Consider the following 24,435-nt stretch of genomic DNA (forward strand, 5'->3'; position numbering starts at 1 on the left):
CTTATTTATGTTAAACCGTGTGCTGGTGCAGCCCCTCAATTCATTCACTGTCTGAAGCCCTTTTAGCTACTTTCTCATTCATTTTTTCCCACTTCCTTCTCTTTGGTTAACCCTCGGAAACATACGATTTAAACAGTGTGTGCTTGTGACTCTATGACATCATAAAGAGCCACATCTGAAATGAAATGTTTCAGACTTGAGCATCCTGAAGCGTCAGTTTTTGGATCACAGGGATGCAAACCTTAATATAGCAGTAATATACACCCAGGAGAGACACTGATCATCATCAGCTTGTCACAAAGGTATAGAACATACAGGTATAATTCCTTCTAAAGCTACTTTAAAAGTTAAAAGTGTGGGTCTGAATAGTTTTAGTCTTAATCAGAGATGCCTGCCACTTCTATCACAGCATCATGTCCAGTTTTATCAAAATAAATTGCTTCATTTCAGTGCCCTAAGATGGTTGTGACAGAGGCTCCCCCTTACAAGATCCCCACGCCAACACCTACCAGTGCTGAGCAACAACGAGGCCCTCAAGTGAACTGCTCCTGCCCTGCTGGAGAAAAGGTAAAGCCCCGCTGATTTTACCACGCCTAATCCCTCTCTATTATTTGCACGGATGAGTGGGAATCCTTTCTTCAATGGCTTTCAAAAGACGGCTGTGTTTTCATCTCTCACAGGGTCGCATGGGTGCACCCGGTGTTGCAGGTCCTAAGGGTGACAAGGTCATCTACCACTGCCTTTCAGTTCTATAGTGTTTGTGATAAAGGATTACACTTTCATTATAGTTGTTCAGCTTTATTTTTATTGTGTGAACCTGCCTACCTTTTTCAGGGTGACACTGGCCCTAAGGGTGCTATCGGACCACCTGGACTCAAAGGAGAAAAAGGAGAAAGTGTATGAAAACTTAAAAATGTCCACAGTCACATCTTTTACTTTTAAGATAGCTTCAAAGTTTTTGGATTACAGTGAGGGAATTGATTACTTGATCCTATGCTGAATTTGTAAGATTGCTCACTTTCAAAGAAAGAGTCATGATTTTTATGTAAACACATTGCATAAATGTTATAAAATGATTTGCATGTCATTGAGTGAAAATAAGCATTTGATCTCTAACCAAAACATAACTTAGTATTTGGTGGAGAAGCGTTGTTGGCAAGCACAGCAGTGAGAAGTTTCTTGTAGTTGGTCACCAGGTTTGCACACATCTCAGGAGGGATTTGAACCCAGCTCTCCTTACAGAAACTCTCAAAATCATTTCGGTTTCTTGGATACCACTTTGCAACTCAAATATCCCCTCACAAATTTATAAGATTGAGGTCTGGAGAAGGTCGAAGCCACTCCATGACCTCAATGGAAGACTATCCATGACCCATCTTCTGTATTTTGGCTGATGGAAGGAGGTTCTCATTCAAGATTTTACAGCACATGGCCCCATGACCCTGTGTTGTAAAGTCTTCCTGTACCCTTAGCAGAAAAACAGTGTCAAAGCATTATCTTGCCACTTCCGTGTTTGATATACTCAGCATTTCTCTTCCTTCAGTTGGGTCGAGTTGTTGCCAAAGAGTTTGAGTTTAGTTTCATCTGACCACAGCATTTTCTCCAAAGCCTCCTTTTGAATCATTTAGATGTTACCAGTAGTGTTCTGAATGACGGTTGCCCCAACCGCCGTCTGATCAATAACAAGCTCCTCATGTGTAGTTTTAGGCTGATCCACCACTTTTCTCATGATCATCCTCAGCCCATGAGGTAAGATCCTGCATGGAGGGTGACGGACAGCTCTTTGGTCTTGCCTGTGTTGGTGAAGAGGTTGGATTGGAAGAAACTGATTCTGTGGATAGGTGTGCTTTATACATATAATCAGTTGAGATCAGGAGTATCTGCAATTGAATGATCAACTGATTGTTTGGAATCTGTGTGTCACATGGGCACACAGACAGCTTTAGAGGATCAAATACTTATTTCACCACAAAAATCCTTCATTTCTGTGATGGGAGCAAACTTACAAATCCAATAATTATTTCCCCCACTGTAAATAAACTAGTCTTGGTCATGTCACATGCTATGCTTTCAAGCTTTCCTGCTTTTCTTTCAGCCTCGATAATAATTAATCCTTATTGGTTAATTATTTGCAGGGCAGTATAAACTCTGTCAAAGGTGACAGAGGTGAGAAGGTAAGTAAACCTGTCCTTCACGACTCTGCATGAGCATCATCTTAACCCAGATACATGTTTGTCTGTGTAAGGTGCATATTTTATATGCATGTAGACAAAATGTTCTAATCTGCTTCTTCAGATCTATTTTATTCAAATCTTTCTTGCTATCTCGCTTTTTGGCTTTGCCTTTTTTTCTATATGTTTTTTCCTGGGAGTGTCTAGGAAAGTGCTCATACATCTCTTATTGTCAGAGTAACAGATGTATGAATTATAGGACAGGTTACCACAGAGGATATGTAGCAGGGAGCCAGTGCAGACGCCCACCCAGTCTGCACAAATCACAGCCTCTGTGCTGCCTTCCAGTGCCAGCCGGGAGTCCCACGGTGTAATTTATTCCTTGAAACAAACTTCTCGGTATTCATCACTCACTGCTGCACTGAAAGGGACACTTAAAAAGGCCCAAGAGATCTAAAAGACGAGAAGTGTTATTCTGATAGTTTTGAGACCACACCTGTAAGTTTTTCTGGATAATACAGGTGCACTACGGGGGGGCAGTGCAGTGAGAGCGACAGCAAAAGTCATTTCATGATACATTTATTTGACTTTTCTACTTGTTATAGCTTAAAAAAACCTTGCTGGTTTGATAAAAGTGCATTAAATTGAACTTTAATGCGCCTTGCTACTTTTTCTGTTTCTTACTGTGCAAGCATCTGTCTTCACTTTCTCCACGGGAAGGCTGCAATTTGCCTCTTTTCCAAACCTGATGCAAACACATGACGTAAACTGACTTTAAGCTGCGGTTCAAAGTGGCTGAGCTGGTCATCGAGTCTCCCTGAGCACGTGGCGGGGGAGCAAAATCAAAACTGGTTTAATTGCTTCTAATCGCATCTTTAGAACAGGCAGCTCCCTGTGCAGCACTGTTCTTATGGATAATGTCTCTTTGCCATGGGGTGCAGCAGAACAGGAGTCCCTTTTGCTGATCTAAACGACGTGTGCTAATGTGATATAAGCCTGAAATAATTAAAGGGCAACCTCCTGTGACTTGTAAAGTGGTTTATGAAGCAGAGGGAAGTCTTGAGGTGGGTAAGACCTCATGGTACCGTGTAATTTAACAGCCATTACTTTTTGCTCAGACGAGGGATTCCTTGGCACAGAAGATGACATCAGTGTACAAACCAAAAGTGTGATGCTCTGAGGACAATGGGAAGCCATTGTTCCTTGAGTCTTTGGTCGAATGTGCGACCAAACCATAGCGGGTCTTGGTGAAGCTGTAAGGATATTCTGGCTCCCGAACCTTTACTCAAAAGTGTTTTGTTTGTCTCGGTTTATGTGAGTCTTTGTGTTCTGTGTATAACTTTAACTTTGTGTGTTACTGTGTGTGCAGTGATAATACATCTCCTGTTCTTTGTTTTTAATTGACCGTCCATCCATCGGGTACTAAACCATGTTCTGTGGTACTGCTGGGTTGATTTTTTCGACAGCACGTCACCGCCGCCTGTCCCGGCCCCCCTGCATGCCTCACTGTGACTGAACTATAGACGTTAACGCTTGTTTTGTATTCACAGGGTGATAGAGGCAGCATAGGGTTGACAGGTCCTCCTGGACAAAAAGGAGAGAAGGTGTGAACCTGGAGACCTGGAGATCTTTTGACTTTTATTTAGAGTTTTAAACGTCTCCAAACTGGTACTGATTGTGTGTTTTCAACCATCTCACAGGGAGTTGGTGGAATCCCAGGCATTGATGGTTTAACTGGAGACAAAGGCGACAAAGTAAGAAGCAAACTCATACAGCTATGGTTTTACCTTAACTTGGATACCCTATATCAAAATTTAAAGTATGAAATAAGTATATGTATATTTTTAAAAAAGGCATTTACAGATTGTGTCCATGAAATAACAAGTGGTTTTGATGGTGTATTTATATTTTATCAATCATTTCCAACTGTCCAAACTGTCAGTACATCTTTAATTAATAGAATTTAAAAAATCTCATTTAAACTTTTCCCAGTTTATGTTTGAACTTCAAATGTTTTGTAATCACCTCTTATATTAAAAAAAACTGCCATCCAAAATGTGTCAAATCATCTGCATGAGAATTTGAACTATTATTTCTGCAGTCAAAAAGTATCCCTTGTTTATTTTGCCAAGCAATTCCTACCAAGATAAGGAACTGGTAGTTTCATAAAACATCTTTTCCAGTTCTTCTTCCTGTTTTAATTTTATCTATCAGAATTTTAGGAGGATAAAATAAAAAAACGAAAGCATTTATTTTTTTATTTTATCCTCATAAAAGCTGATAGTAAATGTCTCACTATTACTTTTCATTATATTTCAAAAGTAGATGAGGATTCTATGTGACAGTTTTCTGTTTTATTTTGAACTAATGTCTTATTTGCATGTATTTATAACACTATTTGGTAAAACTATAACAATTATATGTATTTTCAAAGAAATTGTTTAACTTCCTGACATTTGTTTTCTATTTCTTTTCAAAACACAGACGTTGTGACTGTTGTGCAAATGTTTTTTTTTTTCATAATCAGGGTCAAGCAGGACTGGCTGGTGATCCAGGGCTACCAGGTCCAGCTGGACCGAGGGTGGGTGAATTTGGTTTTCCAGCTTTTAATCCATTCACGAGCGACTGCACATGCACATGCAGTTTGAAAAGGTTTTAAATACATTTCAGGCCATAAAAAATGAAAAAAAAAAACTTAAGCTATTCTGGTTTTGGCATCAATTTCAGAGAGGCACTTGTTCTGTTAAGTGAGTGTACATACGTTTTTTTGGACAATTTCCTCTCAAGCTGGTATTGATTTTTTGTGAAAAAGGGGGTAGCCAGTTTGGGTGACTTTCTCTTGGATGAAGCTGCAGCAGCTGGTGAGGGAGTCAGGCAGATGGGAGCATGGGTTCTGGCTCAAGCTGGGCCACTGGCCTGTGACAGACTGCCCAAGACTGAAGCGAACGAGCATCCCCACACAGCACAGGATATACGAGATGATAAAAAAACCAGTGAACACCTCGTAGGACCGGCTCAATTCATCTGCACAATATCAGAATAAACATTTTTGCTGCTGCTTCATAGCTTTACAAACTTTAAGGCTGGACTATATATTTTGTTATTATCAGGCTGCTCTACAGTGTTGGGAATACGTTATTCAATGAGACTAAAGTATTCTGAATACTTTGGATTACTTAATATATTATCATGCTTTTTACAACTACATGAATATACTATTGCTGTGTAATTTATTACTATTACTGAAGGTTACTTGCCATACCAATACCAACTAGATTTTTTAAATCTTAATATAAAATGAGTAACAGTAGGTAAGGCTGCACTTTTTGCAGCGATCTCGTATATATAACACGTATATAAAACAGGTCCGCGGCTCTGAACCGTAGTAAAGGGACCTCTGGCTAATACGTCGGGTTCTGTGTCGGGCTCGTAGCCGAAAACTAGCTTTACTTTGTTGTGTGGGTCAACTTTGCTAGCGAGAGACAGAGAGAGGCGTTGAAAGGCTGCTCCAAGGGAACTTGTTGTTTCGGAGGAAAACACGAACACAGCGTACAGTCGAGTCTTAATAGCTTACTTACAACTGGGCTCATCAGGCACTATCTTTGGCTGCAGTGGTTATTATTATATTTGGCAATTATATTATATTATTTGGTAATTAATTATTTGGTATTATATTACTCATATTTTGTATTTTAAATACGTAACACCGGAACATGTATTCCGTTACTGCCCAACACTGCTACTCTAAAAGTTCAGTGCACAACCTCCAGTTTATCCAAGATGTCACAGTGAGTGAAATCATACTAGTTTCTGTTCACTGACTTCCTGAGTCCAGTATTAGATTTAAAGGCCTTTACTCACATACAAAGTTCTGAATGAGGGTCCTATAATAGCTCAAGGACCTCATATTATCCAAACAGAGCACTTCATCTGTGGGATTATGCGCAGTTCCCAGAGTTCCTAAAAGTAAACTGAGCTATCAGGCGCCTCTGTGGAACCAGCTCTCAGTTCAGGAGACAGACACTCTCTCTTCTATTAAGATTTGGCTTCAAACCTTCCTTTCTGATAAAGCTTATCATTAGAGCTTTATCAAAAATAAAGTAAGAAGGTTTGATCCTGAACCATCTGTTCGTTATGGTAATATAGGCTCAGTTTGCCTGGGGACTCCAGTGTGCTGAGCACTTTATTTTTTATTCTGTTTGTCGTTTCTTCCATTTAAATGGACTTCTTCCTTCCCACTGTCACTAATTGCTTGCTCATAGGAGATCACCTGATCATTGAGGTTCTCTCTCTAATCTTGTGAGGGTCTTTTAAGGTTCGATTATGTCACAACATCAACAAAGTTGCTCATTTTAAATGGATAGCTTGTGGATAGAAGGTCATAAGTCAACATTTAAGGGTTTCTCGGGATAATTTTTATCACTGACAGAAGCTATTTTTGTCTTTCGGAGTTTCAGCCGACCCCAGCGAGCCTCAGTATGCTTCTGAGTCAGAAACAGTGATGCTTTGGTGGAAGTCAGTAACTTTTATTAATACAAGTATTTGTTTTGTTTATTGCACAGGGACTTCAAGGGGATGCTGGGATTCCTGGTGCACCAGGGCCAAAAGGTGTCACTGTAAGTATAATCCGAATTAACGTCCACCAAATGATGGTCTGATTTGATGGCAGTTTATAGAAATATATTTCTATAAAAATAATCATGTTGCTTTGGTTTGTTATAGGGTGACTCAGGTACAAAAGGTGAAACGGGAACACCGGGAGTCAGGGTAAGACACGTATTAAAACCCCTTTGGCTTAGGCTTATGGATAGGTTGCTTTGTAGCCACATGCTACAACAAACACAGTTTCAGAAACTACGAGATTTTACCTTTCACACCTTTCAAAGTATATTAAATACACTTTAATGACAATTAAAGTTTTCCATTTGGGTAAACTAAATTTGTGAACCTGACCAGGTTACCGGCAACCTGATAGACGTCAGGAGTTTAAACAGTTGCTTCACTCTTCACATATTCTTACTTGGGGTTCTCCTGCAACAGCCGCTAATTGTTTGGCCAAAAGTTCCGCTGCAGCAGATACGAGCTACATCTTTAAAACAGTTGTTGCTGAAGGTCACGAGAGAGTTAGCTCATTTGCTTTCCCAGCGTGTTCTGGGATTTGGGCCACGTTTCTAGGTTGAACCTGCGCAGAACACCAGCTCATACTGCAAATCCTGATAACGGGCTTAACTTTTCAGAAAGAGACTTTTCTTCTCAGAGGAACTGAGAACTGAGGGGCGTAATTGTGCAAACAGATGTGGTTTCCTTGATTTACTCTCCACACTTCCTGTCTGGAATTCTGTGGGGGCGTTACAGGATATAATGCACTTCATTTAGGCTCGCTGAAGCTTTGTTGATGTCTTAAGTTTTCTAGGAGCTGTTTGCCATCACACTGAATGTTATTTAGGCTTTTAATAATCCAGTGAAAGATTATTTCCCTGATTCAACAGTTGTTTTCAACTATTTAATGCTGTTTTGTGTTGAGTTCTTTTTCTGATCAGTGTTTCATGTTCAGCTTTAACTTCAAGCTAAACATCTTAAACATGGTTTGAATAAAGAACTGTGCATCAAATCAGTCCACTGATGACTCTGCCGTATGGCATTGGGATGAGTAGCAGGTTCTAAGCACATATAGGCCCATTCAGACAAACTGATGCCCCTTTTAGAGCTGTCCATCAGCTGTTCAGTCAGACAGTAAGCAATTTCCTGTTGCTGAAAAGTACTGGCAAAGTCCTTACCTCAGTAAAGCGATAAAGGGAATAGGTGGTTTGGAGGAGACACACAGGACTGATTTAAAGTTGTGCTTGCTGACTGAAAAAGCTGCTCTTTATTAAGCAACACCCGTACTAACCACGACTGTGGTTGGTCAGATTTAAGCTACAACCAAAGCCACCATGTAGAGATATCTAAGAGGCCCAAAGGACATGTTAATAACAAGTCTTATACTTGATGATGGTGGAGGAACCTGATGGTAGTGTAAGACCTTTTATTGAAGGTCTTTCTTGATATTGTATATTGCAAGTGAAGAACTGTTTGTATAGGAAGTACTGGATGTGATTTATTATGCAAGTAAATATGATATCTGGTCAAATAAGCATTATTAAGCAAAACACATTTTCATGTCTAAGTCAGCGTTATCTTGTGTGAAACTGTCCCCAGTATTGTGGCATTTAGCTACAATAGCTATTATTCTTTTGTCCTATTGTGATTTTATGCTATTATGTTTTTTGTTTCTTATTTCCTTCTTTATTCATTACTTGAAGGTTCTTTTATCTTGGGTTTTAAAGTTTGCCTTTTTGCCTACATTTTAAAAGAGAAAATGTAATTTTCCCATTTCAGGGTGAGCCAGGTCTTGATGGATTACCTGGAAAACCTGGCTTAACTGGGAAGGATGTAAGTGTTGATTTTTGATGGCGACATCAGTTGGTGACACATTTGGTCCATCACCTTTGTATTAATAGGTTTTTGTTGGTTATGGGTTTTTTTCTTTTATTGTTTAGGGTTTGAGAGGTCTGACTGGAGTACCTGGGCCCAACGGGGTTAAAGGTGACAAGGTATGCCCACCCACTTACCTTTATTGTATTTGGAACACTGTTCACTTGATTACAAGCTGATGATACTGTTGTGTAATGTTATTAAGTGGTGCTGATATGAGTTCTTTCAAAGACTTATCAGAAGCTTCCCAAGCTACTGTCTGCTCTCTCCAGACATTCCTCAGTCTCCTCTGTGCACCATCAAAGTCAGCCCCCTCATTTGTCTGAGAAACTAAAACGCAGTTCATTTGTCTGTCTGTAATTACCAACTTTGATGATTCCTCCAGTGGAACGCACATGCTTCTACCACACCCAGCTGCACACACACTAATGCACACACAAGCACAAAGAGCTGCCGTGGTTCTTTACCCACAAGTTTCACTTTCTTTTAGCCTGCACTACAGCTCATCTCATAAATTATGGTTGTTGCTGTGCCATCATCACAGCCCTTATTTTACCCTGAGAGCCTCTTGATTCTAATGATGGGTTTGTCCTTGTTGTGTGACCTATGTCACAGGGGGAGAGAGGTCTTCCCGGATTACCTGGGGATGCGGTAAGTGCCAAAAATACACCAAAAGTACATAAGAATTATACTCTTAAGGATTATTGGTTCGTGTCATGATGAAGATAGTAGGGTTACAGCAGCATGCATTTAAACCTCACATGTTGCATTTTAACTATTTTTTAATGATTATTGCTAAAGACAGAGCAGATCATCAAAGAGTGATCGTCGTGTTTTTAACTGAAGCGTATAAAAAGACAGGAAGCGAGATCACTGTGTCTGTTAGTGAAGTGCAGGACTGTAGCTGAAACTTGACAACACTTGTTATTATATCTAAAAATATAGATTATTTCTAGTTGATGGGTTAAAAAAAACGTTTTAACATCTCTTAATGGGATGAAGAAAATGAGCTTAATAATGACTAATGATGGATATGTTATTTTCTTTGAGAAAAAACACTTACATACACTGTGCAGACACTTTTTCATCACAGTAACTATCAATGAATTTCACAAATCAAAGTGAGAATGTCATTATTTATTCAGTGCTTTAATTTCAGGTACAAACAGAAGGCTTACGGGGTGAGAAGGTGAGCAGTTGTTTAACATCTTCACTGACAGCAGATTGTTACTGCAGGATGAAATCCAGGCACCAATATAAAAATAACCCTCACGAAATATGCTGTTTATGAGTAATTTGGTGTTTTTGGTCTTTGGAAAATGTGGCTTTGTGTGTGAAAAGTAAGTGAAATATGGCATTTTATGAAAATTGGAATTGTAAAGCTAAACGATATTGATTTCGGTAAATGGAAATAATGAATTGAAGAGAATATATTAATTTGCTTAATCAAATGTATTATAGACTACCCAAACAAATTTATAGAATGACAAAGGATAAGTAAGTTTAAATGTATATTGAAAATATCGATGATTAATTTCACAAATTTTTCACTATTACTGTAATAAAACGTGTCTGTTTGACCTGTTTCAGGGTGAGCCTGGACCACAAGGGCCTCCAGGTGCTGAAGGACCCCCAGGGCCTCCTGTAAGGATCCTGATTTATTATTTCGTTTCTTCCTCTTTCCTGCTGTTTAGCTTTTGATAGTTGCTGTTGTTGAAAAGCCACAATCAGATGCAATGCTCAACAATTTATTAACATGCCAGTTTTCCGGTTTTCATTTTTGGTGATTTATTCCTCAGGGTCCTCCTGGTGAACAAGGTTTACCCGGTAACCCTGGAGAATTTGGCCAGAGGGTAAGAATCTAATTTTGTTGGGAGGGTGTTGGAATATCACCTTATTGTACCGGGGGAGGTTCAATTCACCTGATGATTGTTTTATCTTTGCATCATCTGACTTTCTGTTTCCAGCTCTAACCACAGGACACAGATAGAACCGTGCCTCGTGGTTAGATGTCATGTGAGGAGCAGCCTGTTTCTTTGTTCTTATTATATTGCCAAATTGTATTTTTGGTTTTATGTTACTCAGCAATTTCAAACTAAATTACAGTGGAACTCGGACACATTTTGTTTTTTCACCTTACTTTTGAATATGGCATTGACAGTTTTAGCAACTGAGTGAATACGGGGTACTTTAAACTCACAGGAAGAGTTTCAGCTTGAAAATGATATTCAGTTCAATTCAGTTCAGATCAATTTTTTTTATGTAGCTCAAAATCACAACAAGTTGTGATGCATTGCTCACAGGGGGCATCTGATTGTTGCTCTGTGTAGTTGTAGGGTCTTCACCACGCCTTCAGGTGATTGTTATGATTTGGTGCAAAATAAGTAAAACTGAATTAAACTGAATCTGCTGCAACAGATTGGGCGTGAGGGAGGGGAGACAACGACAAACGGGGAGCAACAATGAGGCCTCAGAGGATTAACACCTTCAGGACACAGGCAGTCTATCTAGGGTTTAGGGTAGGGGTTTGGATCTAGCTAATTCCTGTCAGGTCTAAATCGTCATCTGCGGTAACCTTAACTCTGTGCTGTCAGAACATGTAATTGTGTGGTTTTGTAAAATTCTTCCTCAATGTCTTGGAAATCAGGGGACAAAAAAATAATCTTTAAGAAACTTGGCAAAAATGCTGCTGTGACCTTGCACTACTCATGGCCTCATTCCAAATTCTTATCCTGCAGCTCCATTATGTGCATAAAAATACTGGTGGACCACTGTGCACTCCTAGTAGATGCATCTAATACATACAGAGAAAAACCCAACAATCATGTGACCTCCTATGAGCAAGCACTTTGGCGACAGTGGGAAGGAAAAACTCCCTTTTAACAGGAAGAAACCTCCAACAGAACAAGGCTCAGGGAGGGGCGGGGCCATCTGCCGCGGTTGGGGTGAGAGAAGGAAAACAAGATAAAAGACATGCTGTGGAAGAGAGCCAGAGATTAATAAAGTGTGGCTACTTTGAGGAATCTAAAATGCAAGTCATTTATCAATTTTTTCTTTGCTACATAATTCCATATATCTTGCTTCTTTGTATAGAATCAAGAAAGCTGCTGTTTATTCTTCATGCTACTCAGAGCCTATGATGTAGCTTTTATCAGTGCTCTCTAACAACTCGTCCCTTGTGTCTTGTATACTTCTTCCTCTCTCTCTCTCTCAACACTGGTTCTATTACATTAATTAAAACAGACACAGTGGTTCTACATAATTTGTTCCTCCAAAATATTAACAAAGACAGTGACCTCCTCTCCCCTCCCTTCTCTACTGGAAGCAATGAACTTCTTATCAGCAGTATGTGACTTTGTCATTGCTCAGCTGGGCAACACAGTCAAGCCAAACCTTGTCAAAAGACGAACTCTCTACCTCCAAAATATTTATGCTTTAACAGCATTAATAAAACAGCCACACTGGGTTTATGTTTCAGAATATGTAGAAAACATCCCTCTATGTAGCCTTGTTTTTTTTTCATGATATCAGTGGAAGTCCTGCTGAAGTACTTTGCAGCTTCATGGGGTACTTTCCAAGAGAATCGTTCAGAAAAACAGACTGTGAGAAGTTTGACCTATTTTTTTTCAGGTTTAGGATTGTTAAACCCACTCTGAAGATTCACAGGGAATAAGTCTGTGTGTGTGTGTGTGTGTGTGTGTGTGTGTGTGTGTGTGTGTGTGTGTGTGTGTGTGTGTGTGTGTGTGTGTGTGTGTGTGTGTGTGTGTGTGTGGAGGTGAGGGAGTTAAAGCTAGGCTCTGGTCTGTGATAATGGGTTGGCCTCCACTATTGCCAGTGCTAATAGAGTTGGCCATATGGTTGAGTAGGTATAGATTGGGCTGCTTTCACCTCCGCCGCTGAAAAGCAGTCATCAGTTGTCTGGTTTCAATGCTGCTGAGTCCTGTTTCTTCACCTTTATCCTTATATGATCGCTGATTGAAGCCTGGAATGCTGACTGACTTCTTAAAGGACTGAAGATGATTACATCAACAAACTTATTAAGAAAAATCTGACAGCATGTAGTTTTATGTGAATGCAGAAGAAACAACAGCAATCATCACAAAAGGATTTAAAAAAAAAAGATTAAAACAGTAAAATTTTGTGACTAGTTGAAAAGTAGCTTACATAGTGAGAATATAGATGTTTTATAAATAAATCATGAAGTAAATGTGTGATTTAAGTATAATTTGACCATAGCTTTAATGGGAAACTGTGAGTTGCCCCAAAACTAATGTTTCTCAATTACACTATCGATCCTCTTCCGCTTATCATTATCAGGGTCTGGGGGGCACTGGAGCCTATTTTAGCTACGACAGGGCGATAGGCATGGTACACCCTGGATGGTCACCAGTCTAACACATAAAGACAGAGAACCATTCACACTCACATTCACATCTATGAGCAATTTGGAATCACCAATTAACTGAATCCCACTAACTGCATGTCTTTGTGCTGTGGGAGGACGCCAGAGTATCCAGAAAGGCTCTGACCAGATGGTGGAGTCAAACTCAGGCACTTCTTGCTGTGAGGCCACTGCACCACCGTGCTGCCCTACACATAACAGCTAGAACCCACAACAATTTCACATCTTGGTTTTGTTAATACAAATATACTTTCTAGGCAGTGCTGGGGTCATGACCTAACTAAAGTAATGTATTACACATTACTTGTTACTTTTCTTAAAAGTAATGCTGTACGTTACTCATTTACTCCCAGAAAAAGTGATTTGTTACACTCCTTTTTGTTACTCCATAAAATAATCTTAAACAATTTTTTTTATTATTACATTCATTATTTATTATTAAAAGTAATGTCCATATTTCCACTGTAGACCTATCCATCATTTTCTTACAAAGTGAAATCAGCGGACTGTATCCCAATGTGCAGGAAGAAAAAATATGTTTGTTTAAATTTTATTTTTTTCTTTCTATATGCCTGACATGCCGATAACTGAAGATCCTGTAGAATGCAGCTAATGACATAATTCTAACTGTAATGCAATTTCTGAATTTAGTACCGTAATGTGTTAAATTAATCAAATTGTTACATTGTTAGATTTAACACGTTACTTTTTACACTTTTTTTACACCCAACATGACTATGAGATTTTACCCAAAGTCAATTCAATTCAATTTTATTTATATAGCGCCAAATCACAACATCAAGGTGCTTTATATTGTAAGGTAGACCCTACAATAATACATACAGAAAAAAACCCAACAATCATATGACCCCCTATGAGCAAGCACTTTGGCGACAGTGGGAAGGAAAAACTCCCTTTTAACAGGAAGAAACCTCCGGCAGAACCAGGCTCAGGGAGGGGCGGGGCCATCTGCTGCGACTGGTTGGGGAGAGAGAAGTGAAATGAAATGCTGTCTACTGGATTAGTGTTGCTCAACCTTCCCACATAAAAGCACGTGAATACACTAATGTTTGAGGAACAGCTTCTCAACTTGTAAAATGAGACCATCAGTGGAGCACAGGCAGAGATGACATCATTGTCATCAGCAGCTTACTGAAGTTCAACCAAAATCTCAGAGCTTTCTATTTTCCCTGTGATATGTACCAAATGAAAGCGGCTCAGCTAAAATATTCCCATTTTTCTTTCCCAGTTTTAAGGTCTGAAAGCTGTTTTCAAGATTGTTGTGTTAGAAGAAGTTCTGAATAGCTCAGAGTACTGCGCTCTGAACTCCAAAGTTTCTAAACCCCTCAGTAGCAAATATAAGCTCACATTTCTCAGATGTTACTAAGACAATTTCGTGCTGAATATTTTATTATTGTTATCATTTGTTCATTTCATTGTTTTCATTCTAATATACTGTTATCTTATAGGGAAGGAAAGGTGACAGTGGACTCCCAGGCATCGATGGCCTTCCTGGACCTGCTGTAAGAACCATTTGGATATTGGATTTTGCAGCATGTAAAGTGATGATAGTGATTATGAGTTGTTTTTTTATCAAAGCTAGGTCAAACCTATAAATACATCTATCACAAGAGATGTGCAGACCGAATCTATTTACCCATGTGTACATTCCAGAAAAATACAGCACTACTATAAAAACAAAGCTACAAAAAGTTGTAATAGACAGTATAAAAGATGAACGTAGCTACTGTGATGGTTTGTGAAGTCCCATTCTGAAGCCCTGAGATGGGTCTGACAATGAGCACATCCTGGAAAAATCTCCTTTCTGACACTGACTGAATGACCGAAATGTTTGAGCAAATGGACAAATATGTAAATGTAAGTACACTTCTGTAGGCTGGAAGCTTTTTTGTAACCACAGCTATCGCCCCCTGGTGGCCTTTTAAAATGAACTGTTTAGACGTGGAAGCCATGACCATCTTTTATACAGTCTGTGAATGTAATGCATTTTTTTAAACAAATATGTATTACTTTACAAAAAATTACTAGAAATGAACTTCCAGATTCTGGAGCTGTATTCAAATATTTTTTACTGTATTTTGTGTGGCTCACATGTAGTTTCCCCCCATTCTGAATAATCCTGACAAAATGTTGCCTAATTTTGCAATAATGCAAATATGAAGTAGTGTCTATAAAAAAAGTCTTGAGTTTAGCATCATTTTGATTTGTTGGTAAGCCATCACTCTCTAGTGGACAGGACTCAATGTCCATTGAGACTGCCGTACTAACCAAATCCTCTTTTTCAGCCACAGCTAGACATAAAGTACATATTAACCTTACTTGTATTCATGGGTGAGACCAGCCAGCATTACCTCATCCTTAACAGTTACATGTGAGCAGCATAGAGGCTCACAAAACAGCAGCTACTGTATAAGATAGAAACTTGGGACTCATTTAAGAAAAGCCCAGTGGTATACTGGGCTTTTCTTAAATGAGTCCCAAGTTTCTATCTTATACGGTCTTTAAAAATAACACGGAAAACCAAAATCACAATATGTTGTCTGTATTTTAGGGATGGCGAAGCATCATTACTTTATGTTGCTTTGGAAAAATGTAATACTCATTTTACGTTGCCATAGCATCATCCTCTATGCAGCTCTGTTTACATGATGTGTTGTTTATGAACATCTTACGTCAGTGCTTCCTGTAATGCCCCGATGACCTCTCACGGAGAACTGAGGAGGAATAATTTGCTATTTAAATTATGTGGGCTGCTCAATATTTGTTGTGGTCTACAAAGCATAAAATTGCTGCAGTGCTCTCAAAGGTCTCTTCATTGTATGTTTTAATAGAGGGAAAATAAACAGGCTAAATTAAAACCAACAGGTTATACCAATTAATTTCCCAAATTGCTCCCTGTAGCCAAACAGAAATGTCCCCTGTGTTCAAGCACTAGCCAAGGTTGAATTGATGGTAAACTGTGCTGCAATACTCCCCTCTAGTGGCTGCTCAGTGCTAATGATTTCAACTTTGCCTTCTGGAAATCCATATGATTAAAATTTAAAATAAATTCAAATTTAGACATTTTTTTCAAATATTTGGAAAAGAAAATTAGATCTTGGCACATTGTTCTTGTAATAAAAGCTGGATCTATTTCATCAAACATCTAAATATCTGTGTATATGATCAAGTCAACTTTTTCCACACGCTATAAAAATTATTTTTCAGGGTCCTCAGGGTCCACCTGGACCACCAGGAAACCAAGGAAACACTGGACCTCCCGTAAGTGACTAGAAACTGACCTTTAGAAATGACAGTCTTTATTTTTGCTCATGAGATTTAGCAGTGAAGGAAGATTTGCTTCAAAACATGACGAGATGCCTTTGTGTTTTTTCTCTCACCCGAAGGGTCTGCCAGGTGAAATTGGATTTCCAGGCAAACAGGGAGAGGCTGGAAAACCTGTAAGTTAAACTTTTGCGGGCTTAAATAAAAACTTAATGCTGGTACTTATAATGCCAAGTGTTTGTTGGTAGTTCCCCTGTGTGTGTCACCGAACGTCTGCATCTGATGTCTGATTTTCAAAGGGTATTCCTGGTAAAGATGGACTGGATGGTCTTCCTGGAAATGACGGTGCCATGGTGAGTGAAACTTTTAGATTTGCCTACGATGAACAAACTTTCAAGGTGTGCTAATCAAAACGATTACGGTTAGCTTATTGTTTGTTTCACAATTCCAAACTTTCTCTCTCACTCTGCAGATCAGCCTTGTTTCCAGCAGCAGATTAGACATTTACAGTTAGAAACTTTAGATCTTGCTAACTGATAAAGCAAATAGCTAATGAGCAGTTTTTGGCATTCAAACTATTAAGTAAGTAAGTAAGTAAAACTTTATTTATATACCACTTTTCTAGATAAAAGATCACAAAGTGCTTCACACAAGGATAACAAACTATAACACAAAACAGACAACAGTTAACAAAATGCAATTCTAAAAATATGTGTTTTTAGTTGTTTTTTAAAAGAAGCTACTGAGTCCAGAGATCTTAAGCTCAGTGGGAGTTCCACAGTCTGGGAGCCACAGTGGCAAAAGCTCTGTCTCCTTTAGTTCTCAGCCTTGTATGATGCATGACAAGTAGACCCTGGTCACATGACCTAAGAGACCTGCTAGGGACATAGGGCTGTAGAAGTTCAGTGACGTAGGCAGGTGCTTGTCCATGAAGAGCTCTATAAGTCAGTACCAGAATCTTGAAATGGACTCTGAATTCAATGGGGAGCCAGTGCAGCTGTATGAGCAACAGTGTCACAAATGAATACTCAGATGTTTCAGTTAGAAGTCTTGCTGCAGCGTTTTGAACAATCTGTAGACGCTCCTAAGAGTTTTTGTTTAAACATGTAAACAGAGAATTACAGCAGTCCAGTCATGATGAAATGAAAGCATGAATGACAATTTCCAGTTCAGTAGAAGATACAATGAGGCTTAGTTTAGAAATGTTTCTTAAGTGATAAAAGCAGGACTGAACCAGATATTTGACATCTAAGCACTCATTCAAAATCTGTAGCTTAGAAACATCTTGGGGCTTAAAAGAAATGTATAACTGGATATCGTCTGCGTAGCAGTGGTAGCAGATGTCCTCAAAGGGGCTCAAAACATGCTGGAGGGGAAGTAGATATGCTAAGAACAATGAAGAACAATAAACTCTGAGTCTATTTGTGAGGAATTTGTGAATAAAATAAGAAATCTGGAGAGGTTTTATTTGGTAAATACTTGTAATTTCATCTACGTAAGGCCAGACATGAATAATAGTCTTAATGTATATTATTCATATTTTTGTGGTGTTCTTCCACATAATCTCAGAAGAAAAACTTTTACATGTATTCATTTTTGACCCCTGTAATGTTGATGAGTCTCTAAGCTACAAGCTACCAACAAGGAAAGGTTTTGGTTCTCAGGCTTTTACCATTTGATCATTTATTTCAGGTAATTATGAACCAAGTTTGAGTGTCAGCATAACTAAACCACGGAATATACTGGAAAAAAATCATGGAGACAAAAATATTAGCCCACACCTCAGGTGTTTCCAGTCCCATTGGCACAGGTGTATAAAGTCAAGCCATGCATGCAGTAATGGAGTCTGCCTTTGCAAACATTTGTGAAAGAATATATGGTTCTAAAGAACTTGTTGAATTTGAATACGACGCTGTAAGAGGAGGCCACCATCGCTCAGCTGTAAGTGGTATTACACAGTGGAAGCATTTAGGGTCCACAGCTGGGTTCACCGAGTGCAGAGGTGTACAGTCGTCAACACTTTAAAAAGTCGTTAACAGTTTGCTGACTCAAGTTCAAGCTCAAAACCACCGGCATTAACAGCAGCACAAATATGTGCACTGAAAGCTTTGTGGCATGGGCTGTGATAGCTAAGCAGCTTTTGCAGGTGGCAACAGTCATACTGGCCTTTTGGACTTAAAAGTGACACAGCTAGTACCATGAGCACCATCTTTTGATGTCAGAATAGCTTTAATTCCTTGTGCCATATTTTGAAGAAGGCAGTGGATAGAAGGTAGATTTACACTTCCATGTTTTTATACCAAATTCTGACCCTACCATCCTAATGTCACAGCAGAAATTCAGACTCATTAGATCAGGTAACGTTTTCACAAGCCTCTGTGATCTAGTTTGGTGTGCCTGTGTGAATTGTAGACTCAGTTTCCTGTTCTTAGCTGACAGAACTGGTCTCCTGCTGCTTTAATCCATCTGCACAATCTTATGTGTTCAGAGATTATCTTCTCTGATACCTTAGTTGTAATAATTGGTTATTTGAATTACATTTGCTTTCCTATTATTACAGCACTTTTTGTACATCTTTTTGTAAATTATCCTACTCAACATGTCTTTGAATCTGAATGTGCTACTTTTAATAACTGTACAGCACTCTTTTCTTTTCTTAAGTTGTAAATTTGCCCCGTACACTCTTATTTATTGTTTTTTTATGTTATATTCTTTACGTTTGTGTGAATCTGTATGCTCCATCTGACTGTCACTTTGCTGCTGGAACACTTGAATTTTCCCAGTGAAGGACCATAAAGGATATTTCGATTCTGTTCCATTAACTCAAAGCAATCTGGCGATTGTGCTCTGACAACAAGAAGATATTTTAAACAAGACAACTGTTGCTCACTGGATATTTTTCTTTTTTAGATCATTCTTTGTAAACCATACAGATGGCTGTGTGGGAAAATCCCAGTAGATCAGCAGTGTCTGAAATACTCCGACCAGCCCATCTGGCACCAATAACCGGGCCACGTTCACAGTTGCTTGAATCACCTCTCTTCCCCATTCTGATGCTCAGTTTAAACTTCAGCAGGTCGTTTTGACCATATTCATAAATTTAGTTAAATCTTACATCTTCGCAGTGTACACATGGATGAGAAAAGATAAAATGACAAAGCAAAACAAATCCAAAATCACAATATCACAGAAAACAAGTCTATTCTTCTCTTTTTACCGTTGTTGCGAATCTCAGGGCTTTGGTACATTTGATTGGGAGATTCTTCACACCGAGTGAGACTCTGCAGAGTTGTGTGTGTTGTGGCTGTTGGGCAACTTTGGAGGCAAGCTCCAGGCTGCTCATCCAAACTCTGCTTCCTCATAAAAGAAAAGTTGCACAGAAACCACAAGCAAACTTTTAAAAAAATGTTTTGGTTGCTAAACAGTGGGCTCATTGGTGCCACCGGGCTGGTGATGTGCCTGGAAAATGCTTTTGGCTGGGACGAGTTTTGAAAGTATGACATCTAAATTATAATCTTGTGTCTCTAAAGGGGCCCAGGGGCGAGCGTGGAACAGATGGTTTTCCTGGCAAGCCTGGACCCAAGGTAACGTGATTAACCTTACCCAGAAATACACTGAGCTTGTGCTTGTTGTGTTATTTATTCAGAAAACCGCCATATTAACAAGTGCATTTTCTCTGCAGGGCGACGAAGGGCCTCCTGGACCAAGAGGACCTCCAGGGGAGAGAGTGAGCTCACAGTTGCCTTCGTTTTTGTTTGTTTGGCATTTGGATTTTATGGAATACATTTTATTTACATTTAATTTTTTTTCCAGGGGGAAGCTGGTGCCCCTGGACAGGCAGGTACTGCTGGAGCACGAGGTGACCGAGGCGTGCCGGTAAGGTTCTCAAAGCTTTCACAGTCATTTACAGCGACATCTCTGATTTACTTCTGCAAACATGGGGCACTGTCCTTACTTCACTTTTGTACATTATGTAATCATTTCTATTAAAGTCAGCTCCAGTAAAATGAATGTCCCTAATTGCACTGGGTGACCTCCTGGGAACCCTAGGGGCCCGGTGGTTGTTCCCAGATGCCATTTTGAGACCGACTGACTTTCCAATTATAAAGTTCTTAGTTCCCTGTATTAATATGCACATGAATATCTGAGATTTGTAAAAAAAAAATGAATATTTTGTTTACCATAGGGAGAAAGAGGACAGACAGGACCAGTTGGGCCAAAAGGTGAAAAAGGCGACAAGGTAAAAAAGAAAAATCCGGAACCTCTTTTATATTTTGGACACCTTAATAAAGTGAAGGAATAGGAGCAACGCTGCTGTATTTGTCTCACTAATGGTCACCCTGCAGTATTAGCTGTAATAAGGTAATTAGCATCCAGACTCTGAACATATTGTCTCCTGCCTCAGGGTGAAGTGGGAGCTATGGGACCGCCGGGCATTCCGGGAAATGTGAGTAATATTTCTGCTGTTTGTGTGCGTGTTAACTGTAATAGAGTGCAGATGTGGTGAAATGTCACCTGCTTTCTTCTTCACAGGTTGCAAACGTCATTCCTGAGCCCGGAGAACCTGTGAGTACGCTTCTTCTATTTCACACACTCCAGAATCAAATCTGGGAAGAATGGCTGTTTTTTTGTTTGTTTGTTTGTTTCTTTTAATTTGCTTGATTTAAAAAAAATTGTTTACATATTATATTACCACCGATCAGACATTGACACCTGACAGACAGGTGAAGCGTATAACACTGATTATCTCTTCATCATGGCAGCTGTTAGTAGGTGGGATATATTAGGGAACATTAGGAAACATTAGTGAACATTTTGTCCTCAAAATTGATGTGTTAGAAAAAGGAAAAATGGGCAAGTGTGAGGATTTGAGGGAGTGTGACAACCCATATGGAAAAGATATATATAAATCTTATAAAGTTTGTATCGGTCTTGTGTGAAACTTGTATGAAAAGCATACAAGAGTGAAAACAGATATAAGATCCCTTGAAAAATCATATAAATGAAACTTGTATGTTTTGGATACTTACTAAAACAATATATGAAAGTAATGAGAAAGTGGCCACTTTCATGAGTAAATCATATAAGCCTTATATGATTCACTATATGAAGTAGGCCACATCTTATGCAAGTCTTTTATAAGTTTTTACTATTTCTTTTCCATATGGAAAGGGCCAGATTATGACAAGTGTGTCAGAGCATCTCCATAACTGCAGCTCTTGTGGGGTGCTCCTGGTCTGGTGGTCAGTGTCTATCAAAGGTGGTTCAAGGAAGGAACAGTGGTGAACCAGTGACAGGGCCATGGACTGTCCTGTGTGGTCCGATCCAGCAGTTAAGCTACTGTAGCTCAAACTGCTGAAAAACTTCATTCTGATTCTGAATACACAGAGCATCAGTTTGTTGTGTATAGGTCTGCATAACCACAGAGCTGTCAGGGTTCCCATGCAGACCCCTGTCTTCCAGGGAAAGCGCCAACAATGGGCATGTGAGCATCAGAACTGGACAACAGGCCTCGTCTGTTGAATCACATTTACTTCTACATCACATGGATGGGCGGGTGTGTGTGTATTGTTTACCTGGGTAACACTTGGCACCAGGATGCACTATGGGAAAAAGGCAAGCATGCAGAGGCATTGGGCCATGTTCTGCTGTTCTGCCATCCATGTGGATGTTACTTTGACACATACCATCTACCTAAGCATTGTTGCACACCATGTACACCCTTTGATGAAAACACTACTCCCTGATGGCTATGGCCTCTTCAGCAAGATAATGCCACCTGCCACAAAGCAAAACTGGTTTAGGAATGGTTCGAGGAGCACAACAATGACTTTGAGGTGTTGACTTGACCTTCAAATTCCCCAGAACTCAGTTCAATCAAGCATCTGTTGGATGTCCTGGATAAACAAGGCCGATTTATGGAGATGCTACCTCACAACTTACAGGACTTACAGGATGTGTTGCCCAACATCTTGGTAACAAATACCACATCACACCATCAGCACGTTCAGGGGTCTAGTAGAGTCCATGCGGCGAGTCAGGTCTGTTTTGGCAGAAAAAGGGGAACAACACAGTGTTAGGCAGGTGGTCATAATGTTATCCCTGATCAGTATACATAAAACGCTGTTCTTACTCTTCTCGTCTTATGCATTTTTGCCATTTATTTCATTGCTTGCTTTTACCTTAAGGGGAGACCTGGAGAGAAAGGAGAGAAAGGGGATCAAGGGAAACCAGGAGAGATGGTGAGTTTAGTTTTCACTTCCTCTTTTTACATAACCAAGCTTCATCCAGCAATACACTCAGGATCCCACTAGGTGCCAGTAGAGATTTGACATTGCTGCAGCAAGGATGTCCTGTTACAGTGAGCGAGCTCCCGAGACTTTCCTTAATTGGCTAAGTAAATTAAATATTTGACACAGTCATGCAGTGCCCTGAATCTCTGTTCTCTCTGCTTTGCTGATATATTGTATATTAGGTGCAGCAGAACAGAATGCATTGGTATATTTAGCATTAAATAGGCAACATGAATTCTGTGCTGGAATTAACACTCATATTCTTAAGGCAGCATATGACAGTAAGTCTTAAGTCTTTTTGTTGTAGAGGATCATCACTATTCTTCATTCATTTTTAGAGTAGCCCTTTTAGCGCTTTAAGAGAAACGTTTAAATATATTTTTAAATTAATGCGTCTTCTCTGTAGGGTCCAAGAGGACTACCTGGTGAACAAGGTTTTAAGGGACCACCTGGGATACCGGTACAAAGCTTGTTATCTCCTCACTCGTTTTAAGCTACAGTCCTTCCGACTGGAATATCTCTGATTAGCTGTTTTGCTTTCAGGGGCCAAAGGGTGAGACTGGACTCACTGGAGAGACCGGGCGTGTTGGAGACCCTGTAAGTAGTTCCATCTAATAGGATTCACCTTTTAACATCAAGCGCTACGTTTTCTAAACGATGAGGATGACGATGACGATGACCTCTGTGTTCCTTCCAGGGTCCACCTGGCATAGCTGGCCCTCAGGGTGCCCGTGGACTACCGGGAAGTGTGGTTAGTCTTTTCTTTCTGATCAATTATGTCTGTTGCATGTGCTTCCTATGTCTTTATACTACACATTCTTATATTAGCTAACAGTTCTCTTTATGTTTTAGGGCATACCGGGAATTATTGGGCCTCCAGGTCCAGCTGGACAAAGAGGAGACAAGGTCAGTCGCTTATTTTTAAAATCCATGAGTGCGTTTGGTGGGTGTGATTTGACAGGATCAGGACTTTGCTGAGACTGGTATTGGCAGTGCAGAGAAACTGACTGCTGAGAAAAAGAGTGACCTTGTATGTCCTCCATCATTGTTTCAGTCTGTGAATCCATTTGAATCCTGCTGCAGCAGCTACATGTAGGAGTAGCAATTCAGAGCTCTTTGTACTCTCTCTAATGCCTTTGCAGTTTTAATATGCAGAAAAAGATGTATAATAATTATAAGACTGAGATTTAAAATAATAAATGATCATACATAGAACTGAATTTGACTTTACCTAAATTTCTTTCAGAATCCAGAGCAACAAAAAATATCTGAGGCATCTGCTTTGCTGACTTGAGAGACAAAAGCAGTATTTTTTTATTCCATTATTTATTTTAGGGGGAACCTGGAAAACCAGGACAACAAGGTCCCGCAGGACCACCTGGAGAGCCTGGTTTGACTGGACCTCCTGGACTACCAGGGAAGGGGAAAGATGGGCAAAATGTAAGGCACACCTTTTTTGTTGTCAGCTATGTTATTTACTGAATGTTTACCATAGTTCATCTTACAAATATAATGACGTTTAAAGTGATTCATTATTATATTTAATACAATATCATATTATAGGAAAGTGCCACAATTAAGCATTTACCAGCTATGAATAGAATAGATAAACTTTTTTGGATTTTAGCGCTTCTGTATCACATTAAGATTTTTGCATCTCCATCAGCATGGCAGCTGTATCCATCTTTTATACTGTCCATGGCTACACCATGGAGCCAGCTAATGCTAGTTATAAAGAGGACAAACAAAAAATTTCACCCACCTAAAATTAGAGCACGGGCTCTTTGTAAGGGCTTTATTACATAGCATC

General features: G+C 39.5%; 1 protein-coding gene across 1 annotated transcript in view; it reads left to right on the plus strand.

Moving 5' to 3' along the window:
* The window catches only part of col22a1 (collagen, type XXII, alpha 1), a 67,543-nt gene that overhangs the window by 20,077 nt on the left and 23,031 nt on the right, over positions 1-24,435 (plus strand). Inside the window, exons 10-40 of the mRNA XM_031741708.2 lie at positions 451-567; positions 681-725; positions 835-897; positions 2,136-2,174; positions 3,722-3,775; positions 3,872-3,925; positions 4,699-4,752; positions 6,734-6,787; positions 6,894-6,938; positions 8,550-8,603; positions 8,711-8,764; positions 9,261-9,296; positions 9,805-9,834; positions 10,236-10,289; positions 10,445-10,498; positions 14,517-14,570; positions 16,276-16,329; positions 16,455-16,508; positions 16,632-16,685; positions 19,863-19,916; positions 20,015-20,059; positions 20,146-20,208; positions 20,519-20,572; positions 20,738-20,779; positions 20,866-20,898; positions 22,521-22,574; positions 23,032-23,085; positions 23,169-23,222; positions 23,323-23,376; positions 23,478-23,531; positions 23,961-24,065. Of these exons, the coding sequence (XP_031597568.1) occupies positions 451-567; positions 681-725; positions 835-897; positions 2,136-2,174; positions 3,722-3,775; positions 3,872-3,925; positions 4,699-4,752; positions 6,734-6,787; positions 6,894-6,938; positions 8,550-8,603; positions 8,711-8,764; positions 9,261-9,296; positions 9,805-9,834; positions 10,236-10,289; positions 10,445-10,498; positions 14,517-14,570; positions 16,276-16,329; positions 16,455-16,508; positions 16,632-16,685; positions 19,863-19,916; positions 20,015-20,059; positions 20,146-20,208; positions 20,519-20,572; positions 20,738-20,779; positions 20,866-20,898; positions 22,521-22,574; positions 23,032-23,085; positions 23,169-23,222; positions 23,323-23,376; positions 23,478-23,531; positions 23,961-24,065 (1,689 nt within the window). The remainder of the gene's footprint in view (positions 1-450; positions 568-680; positions 726-834; positions 898-2,135; positions 2,175-3,721; positions 3,776-3,871; positions 3,926-4,698; positions 4,753-6,733; positions 6,788-6,893; positions 6,939-8,549; positions 8,604-8,710; positions 8,765-9,260; positions 9,297-9,804; positions 9,835-10,235; positions 10,290-10,444; positions 10,499-14,516; positions 14,571-16,275; positions 16,330-16,454; positions 16,509-16,631; positions 16,686-19,862; positions 19,917-20,014; positions 20,060-20,145; positions 20,209-20,518; positions 20,573-20,737; positions 20,780-20,865; positions 20,899-22,520; positions 22,575-23,031; positions 23,086-23,168; positions 23,223-23,322; positions 23,377-23,477; positions 23,532-23,960; positions 24,066-24,435) is intronic.

The sequence above is a fragment of the Oreochromis aureus genome, linkage group 22 (assembly GCF_013358895.1).
Source record: "Oreochromis aureus strain Israel breed Guangdong linkage group 22, ZZ_aureus, whole genome shotgun sequence".
In the NCBI taxonomy this organism is placed as follows: domain Eukaryota; kingdom Metazoa; phylum Chordata; class Actinopteri; order Cichliformes; family Cichlidae; genus Oreochromis; species Oreochromis aureus.